Source organism: Anabas testudineus, chromosome 8 (assembly GCF_900324465.2).
Source record: "Anabas testudineus chromosome 8, fAnaTes1.2, whole genome shotgun sequence".
Classification (NCBI taxonomy): Eukaryota; Metazoa; Chordata; class Actinopteri; order Anabantiformes; family Anabantidae; genus Anabas; species Anabas testudineus.
The window spans coordinates 15089991-15107915 of NC_046617.1; the positions used below are offsets into that span (position 1 = coordinate 15089991).

Consider the following 17925-nt stretch of genomic DNA (forward strand, 5'->3'; position numbering starts at 1 on the left):
TGTTGTGTGACCAGACAAATATGGGGTGTTTGTTTTTTTTAATAAAGCAACATTTGAACAATGTTTGAGACGATACTATGATCTCATCTGTTTGAATAAAAAGCAACACTGACTTTGTATGGGGATCTTCTTTTAAAGATTTAAACTCTCCGAAAAACAGAACTTACATTTACTTTATGTAACAGCAACATTGGCTGTAAACTCTTCTTGTAATGGTAAATGTAAACATGAAACACACAAGTGTTTTCCCTAAATTACAAATCAGAAACCTAGGTTTGCCTTCTTAGATGGGTTAATAGTGGCATCATTATCAGCAGGAAACTCCACTTGCATTCTGCCAACGGTCCACCTCCTCTGTTTCTGTCACCCTAAACCTCTCTTACTGTCAATGTAAAGAAGGAGAAACAATAGCTGCATACTTAGAATAGAAGCTGTGGGGACACACTGTCAGCGTGTCCGTATGGGTATTAGGAGGGATCTAGCAGAAAAGGAGAGCAGCTGGGCACGCCACACTATAATGTAATCAAATTTTATCAGGACCAGAGTTCACAGTGAGGCTGAACAATTTAGGAAAATAATCAAATTGTGTTTTTTAGAGCATTTTGCAGTTTAATTGCACTAAATGTGCAATTTCTCAGCAAATTATCTATAAATGATAGTAAGAATACCAACTCAGCATTGGATAAGATTGCGGATAGGGTCATCACACACACACACACACACACACACACACACACACACACACACACAATAGAAAACATCACCAAGACAAACATAATCATTCATTCAACCACTTTGATCTTAATCCTTCTCGTGCTTTCATTCTTTTTCTCCCGCCATTGCTCTCCACTCCTCTCTCTCCATCTCCAACCCCCCCATAAATTTAACTAATTTAAGAAGCAAAGGATCAACAAGTTCCCAGCTGATTAGCACCTCTCTCAGTTTGACCGCAGTGTTCTCCGGAACACCCACAGTGAGCTTTGAGAAATTACTTAATTAAGTAAACTCAGCATTTTGATCCGACTTCATATAAAGTGAAGCTCCTGCTCACTTGAGCCTGTGATGCTTACTGGCTTGTACCAGGCAGAGTTGACCCACTAGAGGCTGGGGTTTTTAATTAATAATTCATCATATACAGCCAGTGGCACTTTTTAAGTGTTTGGAAGAGATTTGTGGTGTTGACTCGTGTGATACCTCACTATCTTAGCCAAGCTCATTCAGTACAACACCTGCTCCTCCTATGTGATCATCATAACAAATCAGCATAGGTCGCTTTGAAAGTATTGTTGTCTCTTGCTCTTCAGTGTTAGAATTTACTTTTTCTAAGGCCATTTTCAGTATAGATAGTGCAGAAGCAAAAATGAATGAAATTACCATATATATGATTGTATAAGTGACAAGACTTATTCGCCATTTTCCAAATTACACTAGGTAACGTACAAAGGCAGACAAAATGACAAAACTAAAACTGCAACTCCCAAACCCAGAATTGATGTAATTAACAAGTAACTCAGACTCATATTGAATTTTTAACCTTTTGTTAAAACTGGAATAAACATCTATCCTGTTTATCTTGAATTAGTTGTGATGTAAAAAACTTTAACCTCTAATGCTGAACTGTTCGCATGTTCCTAACAAAAATATGTCCATACAAGCAGGAGGACATGTAGGCAAACACAGTGAATGTTCGTTCCCATCTATAGGACATAAGTGAATTGACAGATACTTGATGTGCATACTTGATTGAGTGGAGCCCTGGTTGCTATAGGAACACAACTAATTAGTTGTGAGCTTCTTTGATGATGAAGTGGTTTTCAGTTTGAGTGCAGTGACCACGTGTGTCAAGGTTTGTGTCTGTAACTGAAATACATTTGATCCACACAGCTGTTTGGTTTTCACTAAAAGCATCAGAGGCCACATAATTAATAATATTAATTGTCATTCCATGTAAAATATTTTAATAAAAATGTAAAGTTGTTTACTTCGGCATGGCAATGGAACCTCTTCCTACATTGGATTTATGTGTCTACCATCCCGTTCTGGTGCTTCTGATGTGTGTGCATGCGTGGGTGTGTACAGTATGTACAGTAGGAGTATTACTGCCTTCTCTCTATTGTAACCTTTTGCTGGTTCCATTTAGGATCCAGTTTCAAGTTGGTAAAATGCTGCTTAATAAGCAAATAAAAGGTTACCATTTAATATATTGCAATACTGTATGCAGGACTATACTGTATGTTGAAGCCTTTTTTATTTTAGGAAAGCTGTGATAAAGAATACACAATAATCTACTTAAATGCACCACTGTCTGCCAGGAATCTACTATTAATTAAAAAGTGGTACAGTGTTTTGAATATTGGAAATGTAGTTTAGGTAGTGCATCAATATTTTTACACAGCGGCTAAGTCTACTTTACAAGAAACCTAACAGCTAGGCTACTATGATCCTGTGACAAAACTGCATTGCAGAGAATTCAGTGCAGAGGGCTTGAGACTCTGAGACAAGAGTAGTATATCTTCATAGGAGAACATCTTTGACTGCACAAAGTGAAACAAAGTAATATGAACAGTCCCTTACATCAAGAAAATTAAAACCCACTCAGAAATAGTCCTTTTGGCATTTATTAATTTGTATACCCTTCACTGTATTTCCTTACTTTCTGTTGGAATTGTTTTATTGTGTGTTTGTTGCCGCCTGATTTTCTCTGACTCAGTGTTCCTGGGCAGCTAGTTAGTGCCATGGGTGCAGGTGGCCAGCAGCATGGATCCTCGTCTCAGTCCCTGTGGCATCTGTTGCTTTTGTCAGCAGGCTCCACTGATCTGAAACAATTCTCTCTTTGTCAAATTGCTTTTTAATTGCAGTAATGTGACTTTTCAAGACCTGCTACCTCATGTATCACTTGTAATTACCCACTGAACAAAGATAAGACAAAAGAAGTAAAAAACTTACATTGTTTTATGGAAAATTAATCTATCTTGCATGTTAAGGCTAAGGTTATGGTCATGGACACTGCTCTCATGGTAAAATGAGAATTCACTGGCTCACTGCTTGTGTATCATGTGGTTACACATCTGTGTATGTGTGTGCGCTGTGCTGTGTGCTTCTTCCAATCATTTTATATTCCATTTCCTCTAGTTAACCCAATTTCTTAAATTGTATTAATATGAGCAACAGTATCAGTTATGATGGAAGGACTTTCTAAGGTAGGAGAAAGAAAATTCTTGGCCGTGTCTTGAATATGGTTAAATATGTGTTTGATCTGGTTGAGCTAGGGAAATAATGTTGTGAAAAACAAAAAGGCTGATTTCCAACATTGGAACGATATGTGAAGTCATGACAGTGCTATACTACAGCAGCTGTGTGCTGTCCATCAAGGCTGTGACTGTGTGCTATTAAAGTAGACATTCATTTATCACTTGACCAAATATTTTCACAAACACAGATAAAACATTTTATTCTAGCAGCTACTTGTTGCAGATTCATTATAAGACTCTCCTCACTTATCAGAGCTTTTATTCATCTAGCGTCCATGTTCTACCTGATTAGATACTGAATACTGTTGATGAAGAAATGAAGAATACAACCTACATGTGTGCTTTTGTACAGCTGCAAGTGCACAGTCTACCTGTCTGTGCACTGCAAGCTGAATGGTACATTCAAATAAATTTCATTAAATATTAAATGATTTCACAAATGTATGGCTCTTGTTCTAGCTCACATCTCTGAGCTGTATCCATACTGTGCAGCATTTTCCCCTGGATGCTTCCTGTGCTTAGCAAAGTACCTGCAGGCCTCAATGAGCATGCTTGTTACCATCAATGATGTTGCAGTTTCTGATGCCCAGTTAACCAGGACATGTTTCTCATGTTTCTTGCGATCTTTCATCTAGTCTTAAACTGCCCACAGCTGCACTTAGGTGAAAAGTTATTGCAGTACAAATTTTTTAAATTAGTTATCATGATATTATTCTTTACTCTTTAAAAACATGATATATATACATAATATATGTATTTCAAATATATGTATGTATTTCAAACCGTTCCTAATTGATAAACTACACTGTATAAATGCTTGTTTTAAATATTTTAATGGTTGATCATAAACCATAATCATAATCATAAATGAAACATATATAGGCTATTTAAATTGTGATGGATTGAGTTAAAGCATGCAACAATACAAACACAATTTATTATTCAAAACAGACCGAAACTGAATTATATGCAATAAATTAAGTGCAGCACTGACTTGTTCCAATTCTGTAGGAGGAAGCTGTTGCAAACAGGAAGTAATTTAAACTATGAGGATGTGAAGTGAGTTAAAACATAACAAATGTAAAAGTCCCTTACACGTGACCTTGTGTGAATGTGGCAAGTTGCATCAAACACAGCCAACCATAAGGTGTTTAACATTTCTTGAAGACTAACCAAAGACAACGAAAGGCCAATAAAAGCACAGGATGAAATATTTGTACTGTATGCTTATTTTATCAGGAGCAGTTTACATCTGTGCACAAAGTAAGTATGGAATCTTATAACTGTTGTTCCATTGTTACAACTTAATTCTGAAATTGTGAACCAGAATGACACATTTTACTTTTACACTTTAATGAATTTGTTATTAGTGTATATACAGTGGTAATATAAAATGATCCTGCTGAAGTGATCTGAAGATTTTTACATTTTTAGGAAGTCATGAACTTTCTCTCAACTACGGATGCTTTGAAAATAGTGATACTCGAATGTCTGTGACACTGGATGGTGAAGAAGTCTTCTATGCAGACTTTGAAGAAAAGCGACTCATTTGGAATAGCAGAGTGCCTATTTATGCCCGTGTTCCTATAGCTTACAACGATTCAGTACGTGTCAGATCTGATTGCAAGACTAATGTGGAAAGATGGAAACAGGATCCGTCAGCTAGAGCAAAGCCTAAAGGTAAGTAACAACACATTATTACATTTACTGTCTTCTTTTGACAAATAAACTGTATCTGCTTTAAAAAATATGTAAAAAGAAGTTATAGTCTCTAAAACTATGTTAATTTAATACTCAGAAGCACCAGAAATCCTCATCTACTCCAGAGATGAAGAGGTAGAGAACGAAGAGAACACTCTCATCTGCTTCATGAACCATTTCTTTCCTCCTTCAATCAACATAAAGTGGACCAAGAATAGTGTAGAAGAAACAGTGGAAGATGCTCTCATCAGGTACTTACCTAATCCTGATGGAACATTTTACGTTTTCTCTTATGCAAACTTTGTACCAAGACAAGGCGACATCTACAGCTGCACAGTGGAACATGAGGCACTGGAGCAGCCTGAGACAAAGTTTTGGGGTGAGAACAAAGAAGCTTGTACAATTTGTATGAAATGTATATATCTTTATAGTCTCTTGTCTATAGGAAAGTAACAATAAATCCATTCTGAAGTCAGTTTAAGAATTGTTTTTTTGATTTAAACTTACAAATATTTTTCTCCTGTCCTCCCTAGAGGTTGACACAAATAAGATTGTTATTGGACCATCTGTCTTCTGTGGACTTGGCCTGACTCTTGGACTTCTTGGAGTTTCTGCAGGAACATTTTTTTTTTTTGAAAGGAAACCAGTATCACAGCATCCTAAGACCTAGTGATTAAGACAGTTTATATATTTCTCTTGTCATGTTTCAGGTGTCAGGAAGCTCCATGTTGTAACACCTGTATAATTAGAGTGAACTGAGTGTTTCTGTAACTCAAAAAACTAAATGATATGTCTTCTGTATAGCAACTTTCATCATGTCAGTTTTTAGAGTAACATTCTCAATTTTCATTTAAAAATCAAAAATTCAAATTAGTTTATAACCTCTTATTACATCTCAATTGTCCACTATAAAATAAAAGCAAAAAATAAAGAGCTAAAGCTAAGAAATGTATATGAATTAAGTGGAATTGCTTTCTGGTCTGTAACTACAATAAAACTGTAATGCGCATTAGTCCTTCCTGTTTGTGTTGTCACATGTTTAATTAGAGTGTTTGATTACTTCACCACAGTTTTTACTTTTTATAACTTATAAACAATGTATGTCACTGTGTTTTATAAAACATAGAGCCTTATAGTGAACACTGACAATACCTCTGTCTCAATTGTCATGTGCTATGCGCCCTGTGCCAGGTGAGGTAACCTACAGAAAACATTTATTTTTAATCAACTAAAAAGTTGTTTATGATAAAATGCTGGCATTTGTAAAAAAGTAGTAGTAAGGCAAATAGTGGGTGAACGATGGCCAAAAACATCAAGTAGAGTTGTTATCTTAACTCGTAATCTGTTATTTTAAATGACAGCTAAAGCTGTTTGGAGAACAAGTAAACCAGCAAGTTCTGCCTGGCCTATAAACCTTCTCCTCAACCTCAAGTTAAATAAAAAATAAAAAAAAATCAATGACTACTTCCCTCTTTCAAGCCCTTGACTTGGCTGGTGTGTGTCCATGCTGACACCCGTCCTGTACATTAAAACTACCAGGTAATGTTAACGTTGTAGCTCATTGGTTATTGTGTTTAACTATGTAATGTGGGTCTCACATTACAGTCTTACATTAATGGGTTGGGTTGAGCTAATTTGAACATAAGTGTAACATATTGGGTTTGGTACAAAGCTTTGTGGTTGCGCAGCAGGTAAGGTTTGAAAAATTGGACATGTGCAGGACTCTGCTGTGAGGTCTGACAAAGCTCTGCTTTGGGCCATACCCGTGAATCTACAGTATTTGCAGTATTAACTCATCATATTGACAAAAAATTTACAAATAAAAACAAGACATTAAAGTAACTTTGAGAGAAAATACATGTAAAAAATGTTATTTGACTTAACACTTTAGGAATGTTTTTCTTTTCTGCACCATTTACAAACCCTGTTTGTGGCACCGAGACCAGACCAGCTGCTAAAAGACTGGCAGTAACATAAAGTATGTGTGATGCAAACCCACAGGTCTGGGTTCTTTATTTCAAGTACATTTACGTTTGGTCCCATATCATGTCTCCCATCAACTTATGTGAATCATTGTTTAATGACTTACAGAGGCCAATATGACCTCAAAACTGTTTTCGAAATCTAAATTTTTCTCTCCACATTTTCAAAACTTTCTATCCTTTTAGAAAGTAAAAAAACCTATTACTAATTGTTGGAATGAGGGAAATTCTTAAATAATGCCCACCTGATCTGTACTTTAACCGAAACTCTTTAATCCTAATGAAAACAGGGCGGGTGAATTCTTTTTGTTGTGTTGACATAGCAGCGTACCTGTATTTATTTCCTGTGAAAGCATAAATGCTACACAGAAGAACAGTTTTGTTCCTGTAGTTTGCTTTTCATGAAAAAACATGCGTGTTTATAACTTTATTTTTTGTCAGATTTTTTGTCTTTTGAGCTCAGGTGAGTTACATCATTGTTTTCCTCAAATGCATCAATGAAATGTTATGTTACAAAGATTTGTATAGTAATTAATTTGACATTAATACATTTTTTCCTTTTATTACAGTTTTCACATATGAAAACTTTGCACAAGTCGAAGGATGTTGTATATTTAATGGTCAAGACTCACTTAAAGATGTAGAGTATATCATAGAGAATAAATTTAATAGGAAATTAACAATTGAGTACAACAGCACACGAGGCAACTGGACAGGATTCACACCATTGGCAATTGAAAAGGCAAATGGTTGGAACTCTGATCCCGACGATGCAATATTGAGGGCATTTGAAAAGAAAATCTTGTGCACAGACAATAAAGACTTTGTCCGGATAACAGGTATGAACATATTTTACTCATGATTTCCTTCACAGTGTTTGCATATGTTCAGCTTAGATGACCATTACCAGTGTTTTTTCTTTTTACTCACTGACATGGTTTAGTGAGACATTTATTTAATGTTAAATATCTACATTTTCTTTGGTCTATGAATTCAAGTATGTATTCAAAATACTACAACATTTAGCCTATGTTAATGTATTACAGTACAGCTTATTATAAAATTATTATAAAAGGAACTCTGACTGTGATAAATGACAATGTGAACTGTATACAGTATCTGACAAAAAACAAGTTTGTCCAAACACAGTAAACTGTACACATGATTTGGTCTTTGTTTTTCATGTAGAAAGATAAAAAAAAATTGCCTTTATTTTATTTTTTGCTTTGTCTTTTTAGGTGTTCTTACAAGTGTACCTACCATCAAGATTAAGTCAGTGCAGCAGTCTAATGGTAGAGACCCTGCCATGCTTGTGTGCACTGCCTACAACTTTTATCCCAAAAAAATTCTAGTGACGTGGTTGAGAAATGATCAAGAAGTGATGTCAGGAGTCAGTTGCTCTGATGTGTTGCCTGATGGGAATTGGTACTACCAGGTCCATTCCTACCTTGAGTACATACCATTTCCACCTGAAAAAATTACCTGTATGGTCGAACACCTCAGCCTTTCTGAACCAGTGCTTCATGTCTGGGGTAGGTGTTCTACAATGATGCACATTTTACATAGGAAAAGAAAAGTGTATGATGCATAAATGAAACCATCTCTTTCTTACTCTTTTAGACCCCTCCCTTCCAATGCCAGAGCGGATTAAAATTGCTCTAGGTCTGTGTGGCTTGGTGCTTGGTTTTGTTATTGTAAGCACTGGATTCTTCTACTACAAGAAAGAATCTGCTGCATACATTGCTCACTGTCAAGGTGAAAACATTTATTTGAGTTAAAGTTAATTGTAATTGTATTGGCTGATTGTAAATGTAATATATGTCATTATACATTTTTGCCACAACTAATTAATTTCATATTGATTGTAATAGGACAAGTGTTGATTTCTGTGGAAGACCTTGCTGTCGCTGGAGCAACTTAGCAGTCTGATAAACAGCACTCTTAACACATACCATTCACGTTGGCCTGGAAATCACCATTTTTGCATCTGAGGTTTTAGTTCCTTCTTGTCATAATCACTATTGGGTGATGGCTGGAGTGGTGGGTGGGGCTTTATAGCTTGTTTATAAAAGTGAATGTCCTGGCTTTCTGCATAAACTGGTCTTTAAATGTGATGTTCATTGTCCTCTCAGTGAGTTGACTTAAAAGCAGCGATGTAAGAGTGAGGTTATGGGGAGCCAATATGAATGAATCATAGATGGGTCATCACAAGATGATGTTTCACTGGATGGATGTTTCAAGGACTTCACCTTAAATATAACCCCACCCCACTCCCCTCCCCATCTTACACTCCATAATACCACAATATAGTTAGCAACACCTTTCCCAATCAGGACCACGATGCATATATCTTTTGTGATGAATAGTATCGTAAGTTAAAAGTTCACCTTTGAAATGGTTTCTTCATTCATATATTTTAATGTAGAAATAAGTTATAGATGCACTAGCCCTTCTGACAGAAGTTATGGTTATTCTTTACTGGTACGTTAACTAAAAAACAAGTTAAGTAATAAAAAAATAACCACTAGATTCTTAAAAAAATCTTATTCATCAACTAATTAAAAAATAATCACTTAATAGAGAAGAAATAGCTGCAGCCTTTTGATTAATTAATTTAAACCTGCTCTCTGTGGTGCCAGTACTGTGTATTTTCCATGTAAACTATACTCAATAATGTAACTAGTGACAGTATACATTTATATCAACCTTTTTACTTGTATAAACACTATGAAATAATAAAGCATTTGGTGAAATCTGTTTACGTTTTATGTTTTTTAGATTTTTTTGGATCACAAACACTGGAACAGTGAACTGACTGAAACTGTCTTAACTAAAACACACTTTCACACTTTGCAGTTTTTAAGAACATTGTTGCAGCTAAGCTGCTGAGCCCATGTCTCACCCTGCCTTTGCCTACAACTAAACCTACATCTGCAAATATATTAGCTTTGCAAAGAGAGAGACTCTATGAATTAATTATAGACAAAATACCAACTTAGTTTTTTTTTACTGATTTCTCTCTTTGTAATTGCTTCTTAATTTATGTTGATCCTTTGCATTGCCCTAAACCAAGATGACACTTCTCGTCATTCCTTCTCTCTCTCAGTCTTCCCCGCCTTCTCTGCATTTTGCGCTCCATTTTTTCGTATCTCTCTATCTCAGTGGGACTGTAGGAAGTGCTCTGTGCTCTGTCTATGCATAATAAATGAGATGGTTTTCCCCAAGCAACCTGAAATTCAAGCTGTACCAAAACACTCCAGACTGAAATGGTGGGGACAAAAGGCTTACGTAATATGAAGGAGACTTGTTTATGAAACAAGTTTATGAAACAAGTCTGTGAGGGCTGTATAAAATACACCTGGTTTGTGCACAAGACATAGAAAATGAAGAATGTGATAGATTATGAGTGGAGTGTAAACTAGTATTGTGTATTTCTGGTAGAATAAATTATTCTCAGCTGGATGCACAAGAGTACAGCTTAAGAAAGAGTTGAGTGTTTAGGTGTGTGACTCACATTCATATACTCTTTACCAAGTGATATCAATGGAAAATTATAATTGCTGCTAACGCTTACCATACTTCAACATCCACCTGTGGGTTCAGCTACTTCTCCACAGGGGAGTTCATCATATCAAACATAACCTCAGTGGAAAAGTAAAATCTATTTATCCATTTATTTATTTTTGTTTGTTTGTTTGTTTGTTTTTGTTTTATAATTGAGTGATATAAACCTGTATATGTTGCCATCACAGTCCAGAACTTAGTGTTTTGTTTTTGTCTGGATCCTATAAGGAAATAGATCCATAATTTGCCTATGACAGTTATTCAAAGTCATTCAATATTTATTTATTGAAGTTGGGACTATGTGTAGTACAATCTCTTACTGGTGGTTCAGTATAATGTCTACTAAATGTAAATATTTTATCAAAAGACATTAAATATCAACCCAATGGTTCCCACGAGATTAACCTTTTCTGAAATTAGCCAACCAAGATATTGTATATTGCCACTTGTACAATCATGGCTAAAAACTGAACAGTCATAGTAGTCCCTTGACAAATTTCAGTTGAATGCATAAACATGCAAAGCAGGGGGCGCATTTTTAAAAGAGCAGCGACTGAAAGCAAGGAATCAAGCAGAGAGAGGAGGAAATAAGAAAAACTCAGAAACAGAAAAGAGAGTTGGCAATGAAAATTAATGTCTGCAGAAAAAAGGTTGAAGGAGAATATGACGTGCATCAAGGAGAAAATAAATAGGAAGAGAAATGGGGTAGTGGGGAGGGCAAGAGAGGGACAGCTGTTCTCAGTCAAGTCCTCTTATGTAAGGTGTCCACAGTCTGTCAGTTTCCTGAACATCTTTTGTCAGTAGTGCTGCTCTTTTCTGCTCTTTCATTTCTCCTTATTAGCTCTACTTCTCCTCCATACTCTGCCACAGTCCAATCCTCCCTCATCCCTCTCTCCTCACCTTCTTTCTCCACTGGTACATGTATGCATATGAACACATCACTCCAGCTAGGCCACCCACTGTGCTGCCAGGCAGAGTAAAGCCGATGCATTAGTGGAGTAATCTGAAGTGAGTGATCTTGACGTTATGTAATCTTTGGTTCAGTGACCTGAGACACTGCAGTGATGGTGGATGAGAGTAAGAAAAAGGGGCAGTGTTTTCTCCTACCTGGAGTGATCAGTATTAAAAAGTTGTGTATATCAGGACTTTTTAATTTCCATTTGAAGTGACAACTAATCCTGATTAAACATGTCTGCATGCTGTGTCAGGAAATGCATTTATGGGTGACATTGGTACAAGAGTAGCACAAAAATGATCACATTAAAGTATAGGTCGGTATACAGTATAGAAAAGACCTGACATTAAGTTATTATGCTCTCAGGCCCGTCACACTTCCTTGTTCTTGACTGACTGAGTGTATGATTAAGGCCATGAAACTAGAAAAGGGCTCAAAACACATTGCTTCTCTGAGTCAGCTGTCATCCTTGGCTTCTTCTCACACTGCTTATGTCACTGCTGTAGGATGTGAATTTATCAAATTCACCTTCACATTTTGCTGAATCTGCACTTAGTCTTAACAGTATGCCAACATTTCTGCTGAAGCAGCAGTTTGATGTGCAGCACTTTAGTCCTTGTATGGGTTACACTTACTAGAATTTGGAGAAAGTTCTCACATTAGACATGTACTTGTAAGGCTCAAACAAAACTTTTGTTGTCCTCGTAATACAAAAATGTGTTTTTGTGTATGTGTGTCCATCTTCTTATGACTGTCTTGATTACATTCATATCTATTTATATATTGACTTAAGGATCCCTATTCTGTGATCACCAAGGACAATTCACAAGCATATTGATTTATGGATCAAGCATCAGAGCAGTAAGTTTTACTGTACATCATGTTGAACCTGAATGACACCGAGGCATCTTTTCAAGTACGTCAACCAGTGTTGCCAAGTCTATCTGAAACACCTGTTTATGCCGAGCTAAAGCTGCTCAGCAGGTTTTCCTTTGTATGGTATGTTGTCTGGTTTGAGTTCATTCATTAGGTAAGGGAGTGAGCAGGTCTAAACACCTGACAGGAGGAATTTACCAATCTACCAGACTGTCTTTTGTGCACTTGCACACTGCTGTATCTTTCCAGCCATTAGTCACTCCTGTTTTTTTTTTGACTCTTGCCCATTCTTTGGATTTTTTTTTGCCTTAGTCTGTCCCTTTAATACTTCAGCCATCAGCCATTGTGTTCTTTTCTGTTTGCAAACTTTCCCCCCTGTCTACAATTTTTTGTGTTTTTTTTTACGTCTGACCTGAGAGTGTTACACGATCTGTTGATCATGGCCAGCATAAAGTTTTTCCCATGCTGACACCTGTGCACCGCAACATTAAAAATACCAAGTGGATTAAAGTTGTGACAGATTGATGCTCTACATCAATCTTCTTGCCACGATTAGGCCCAGCGCTATGACAGGCTGTGTTTTGATACCTGACCAATCACAGCTCTGCTTTGGTGCCAGGGACCAACCTCATAAAACGTTTTGGCTCTACGTTTGTCTATTTTTGCATTCTCCATTGTTAAGAGGAGATTATAATAGGTGTTGCTAACTAACTGCTAATGGCAGTACTCAGTGGTTTACTGGTACCTTTTTTGGCTCTGTCTCTAGGCAAGGGTGTTGTTGTCCTAACAACCTAACAACAATATTTTGTAGGAAAAATAGCGACATCATTATCATTCCTCTTTCACTTTACATTGCTGTTAATGTTGTGTGTGGAATAGTGTTCTGTCCTCCTATTCAGTATCATCCAATGCATCATGGAAGTAAAAAATAATCTGACTTGCTAATCTTTGTTTCACATGTGAGCTTTTCCAGATGCTGCATCAATACTTAAAACAATACAAAACAGTATTTAACATTAAGTTTCACACCCAATGTCATATGTTGTGACCATTTGCTGTGTAAATATGAATCTGAAGTTAGTCTCTTCTGCCATATCTGATGCACAAATAGCTGTCTCTTTTTCCCTACTTCTCTTTCTAACATGATTCACTATATCTTTTACAATAACTTCCCTGCAACAACATTGTTAAAGTAATGCCCACAACAAAGTTCTCCTTTGTGCTGTATGTGTTTTTGGTCCACTGTGGGACACCAACACTGCTCTGGAGCACAGTATCATGTACACTACAGTTGTGTATCAGCTCATGCAGCCCGGCACCAGGCGTGCTGGTTGCATTTTTAATGAAGTTTTGTGATTTGATGTGTGATAAAAGTTCTCAGTTTACTGTGATGCTGCTTAGTTTCATCATATTAGGGATATAAAGAGGTACATGGAGGTTGCTCTCTCACGCAGGGGACAGTGTAGTGTTTCAGGTCTATGTTTTCATTTGAGACAGTTTGTTGTATTGTGTCCTTGTACAGTATTTTTATGTGGCTACAGCCAATAATATGTAGTTTTTTTACTGTGTAATTTTGGACTTGCTAGTATACTTATAGTATATACTTATAGTTAAGTTTACTAGCATATATACATATATACTTATACTTACAGAGTGAAAATCACTGTTGTTTTAAGCATAAATGGTGACTGAAGATTTATTTGTGGCTGACCACTGAATGTATCTGTGGTCCAAGCTTTGGAATATGTTTATTGCGTCTTTGCCAGCATAAATAAATAAGGCTCCATTTACATTTTGGAAATAGTCATTTGGCACTGTTATGTGCATCTGCTGTGAGAGGCGGAGTGTTTATATCTTTGTGTGACCTTTGGCGTTAAAATAATTCATCCTCCATATGGGCAGACAGCATAAAACAATGTCAATGCATTTCAAAAACATAAATGTTATTTATGATGTTAGTCTTTTACAAGTAATAATTTTGAAGTGAAGCATTTCTATTTTACTCATACTGCAGGTTAAACTCCACTTAAAATATATATTGTAAATCAATATACTGCTAAGGAATTTAAACTTTTTTGGCTTTAAATACACAAAGTTCTGTTTAATTAGTCCATTAATTATAATAAAATGTGGGTCTTAATTGATCCCTTTTGTGTTGGTACTGTTAGATAAAGGAGTATGTGCATATTTGTCAAATGTGTCACATGTGAGCATCCAAACACAGATATTTCCCTTTCATTCACAAACACACACACTCACACCCACAAACACACACACTGCCTGAAACAGACATCAGAACACACAAGCCTTTTATCTCAACATGAGCACAGTCACTTATCCAAGAATACTGGGCGCTTAAAGCAGTAATTACCCTGACTGTGGTTGAATTTTAATTACACGTTAGCACTGTGCCCAGTATTGTCTTATGTGTGTGTATGCGTGTTCTTATCTTACACTCACACTTACACACTCCTTGGCTGTAGCACATTGACCACAACTCCCCAACACCTGCTGTTATGTTAGAACAGAGAGCCAAAAAGGCAGAAAGAAACACACAGAGTTCAATTACGTTATAGTAAGCTCAGTGCTTTAATCTTTAAATATTATTTTACATTTTTTATTTCCATATGCCACAGTGACTCAATTTCATGTATTAGTGCTAACCAGTATGTTTCTTGTGGGTTTTTGAGGCATGTACTGATGAATTCAGTCATATTTTGGTTAAAAGTGTTTTTTTCCTCATCCGTTTTGAAGGACAGATGGTGCTGCATGTCGTACAGATTGTAAAACGCCATGAGGCAAATTTGTGATATTGGCTTATATAAATATAACTTGATTTGATTTGATATGATTCGAAAGATAAGGCTGTGTTTCATGAATCTCTGAGTATCATGTATCTATGTGTGTGTCTGTGTGCCTAGATGTAATGTAACCAGAACATTGCTGCATTGTTAAACTGATGAGTGAAGGTGAAATTCTGCTTCCCCATGTAAATGTAAAAGGGAATATGTTTATTCATACTTGTTTATTATGTTTGTAGTCATTACTAATTGGTACCCACATCATCAACAAAACATGCAGTTTGGTTAATTGGTGACTCTAAATTGCCCATTCAGCAACGCCACAAGCCTTAAGAGAATAAACCATTTAGATAATGAATATGAATATGAAATGAAGAATATGTTATGAATGCTTAGTGAGTAGTACTGCAAAATTCTTGATGTGAGTGTCAGAGAGAGATTAAAATACATAAAGTAGGGGGATAAAAATCAAGATGGTCTGCTTTTTTAAGATTTTTCTTGGGTCAAGTTACTCTACAAGCCTCTCTCTCTAAAGTGGCCTTTTAGCTCTCAATCTCCTGTAATAACTGTCAGTAAGAGTACTCCATGTGAAATGATACCATTAGTCAGTTTGAAGTTATCCAGTGATAGTGCTGAAGGTGTCTGAACTGTGTGTTGTTTGAAAGATGCAACAAAATGTGCTAATAGCAAAGTTTGGAGGCAGAGTCAGAAAAGGAGTTAGATTGAAATTGGGTAGAAAAGTGGATGTGTGATAAGGGAAAAGAGAAATAATAGAAGGCAGCTGAATTAGGTGACAGGTGGAGAGATGTAAAAGAAACAAAAACTATGCCTAGGATTAAAAATGTGCATCTTTTCTTCTTGCTAACAGCCTTTGATCCTGCACAGTGGCTCTACTGTTTTTAGTTAGAGAAAAAGAGAACACAAGATAAGAGATTATTCATGGCCACTCTAACAAGAGCAAGGGCCACTTCTCCCTCCTAGGCGTTACAGCGAACATTTCCAAAGACAACAATGAAAACAGCCGCTCATTCATCAGCTGCAGCTCTCAGGTAGACAGCAGAATACAATGGTGGGGAAGATAGGAAGAGCAGCACGATGGCTTGTGTGTTTACACAATATGTCTGAGCCCTGGATGAACCACAGGAGAAAGAGGAAAGATGGTTCTTAATGTTAATACTCTGTTGCTCTCCATCAGTGTTATCAGAGTGGCTCTCAGAGGTCCTCTCGAGTGGCACTGTGCCTCGGTGCTTTTCATCTAGTAGAGAGATTTATGTGTGTGCTGATCAACCATCTATCATTTCATCATCTGCTCTGTACTTTGTGTGCTGTATTATCTGTTGTTTAATGCACAAATCATTCACTGTTAATGTCCTTTATATGTTCATGTGTATGTACATTTGAATGTTGTCAGAGCTGTAACTAATGATTGTTGTCATTATTAATTAATCTGCAGATTATTCCTTGATTAATGTCTATATAATGCACTATGCAAGCTTTTTCATAATTTGATTTAATGCAATATAAGACAAAGAAAGGCAGACAATACTCACATTTTAGAAGCTTGTTGCACGTTTATATTTTGATTGACTTGTTATTTAAGCTCTAAATATGAGTGTGCTTATGTATTTCTGTGTGACTAAATACTGGTTCTTCTCCTGGTATGCCTGGCCTGTGTGTGAGTGCAGTGGAAAATTTATGCCAGACTGGTCTGCAACAGCTGTTCAGTCATGGCCAGCAGATGGAAAAATTTGGCATTGTGATATAAGAAGTTACAACTATACCATTTATACTAACTCTGCTTTTTTCCACTACACTATCACATTTCTCTTCTTTCCACTCCTTGATTTGTCTCACTAGATGTAGAGTCACAAGCCCACATCCCAGGGAGTCCTTGTCCTTTTTCCATTAGCTTAACACAGCTATCCTTGGTTGGAGCTCTGTGTATGTGTGTGGCAGTCAAGTCCTACATGACCTCTTGGCATTCCAGCAGAGTGGCAGAAGTCACCATTAGGGCTATATCGATTTCCCAGGCCCTGGAAATAGGTCTACAAGCAGTTGGAAATCTCTGTCCTGGAGCGCTCTCTTTCCAACGCTTGTCGTTATTCAAATGTATGGAAAATAGTTGCTGTGTGACAACCAAGAGTGACATTGCCATTGATCTGAGTGGGTCAGTCGGTGGTGAGTGAAGGATTGTGAGTGTTGACTGATGTGTCGAATAGAGTCATCTAACTGGCTGCTGCCGTTACTGTTACTATTGTTGTGCTGCTTGACCCAAGGCCTGACCTGTTATGAGGCCTTTTACACAGCGAGGGCCGTAACCCTGGTATTTTCCCTTCTATGGTTATATTTGCAGCAGCTATAACATTATATGGTTGAGTCAACTGTTGGACTTCAAGCAGCAGCAACTTCATCAAGCTATGTACCTTAAAGGACAGTTTGCTGTCATAACAATGTTAATATGTCAGGGTGACCTCTTCCTCCCTCCTTAATTGTCTCACTAGATTTAATAAAGCAATCAATGTAATGAAAGCATCTCTGTTTGTTTGTCTCCTATCTGTCTTTCAGTACCGGATTGGCCAGTTGTATATGATCAGTAAACACAGTCATGAACAGAGTGAACGTGGGGAGGGTGTGGAGGTGGTCCAGAACGAGCCATATGAGGACCCCGAGCATGGATCAGGCCAGTTCACAGAGAAACGAATTTATCTCAACAAGTGAGTGCCTTCCTCTTGCCGTGTACTATATTTTCAAATCCTCAGAATTTTATCGCAAGTTGCTGTTCAAAAGGCTGCAGC

General features: G+C 36.9%; 2 protein-coding genes across 4 annotated transcripts in view; both read left to right on the plus strand.

The window, feature by feature from the left end:
• pitpnc1a (phosphatidylinositol transfer protein cytoplasmic 1a) overlaps nt 1-17925 on the plus strand; it is a 40085-nt gene that overhangs the window by 8649 nt on the left and 13511 nt on the right. For all 3 annotated transcript variants that reach the window (XM_026352337.1, XM_026352345.1, XM_026352351.1), the window contains one exon: nt 17696-17844. In XM_026352337.1, the coding sequence (XP_026208122.1) occupies nt 17696-17844 (149 nt within the window). The remainder of the gene's footprint in view (nt 1-17695; nt 17845-17925) is intronic.
• On the plus strand, nt 4448-6263 carry LOC113157101 (H-2 class II histocompatibility antigen, A-Q alpha chain-like). Its single transcript, XM_026352374.1, has 4 exons — nt 4448-4514; nt 4686-4931; nt 5050-5331; nt 5486-6263. The coding sequence occupies exons 1-4, from the start codon at nt 4457-4459 to the stop codon at nt 5620-5622; spliced, it is 723 nt and encodes a 240-aa protein (XP_026208159.1). The 5' UTR covers nt 4448-4456; the 3' UTR covers nt 5623-6263.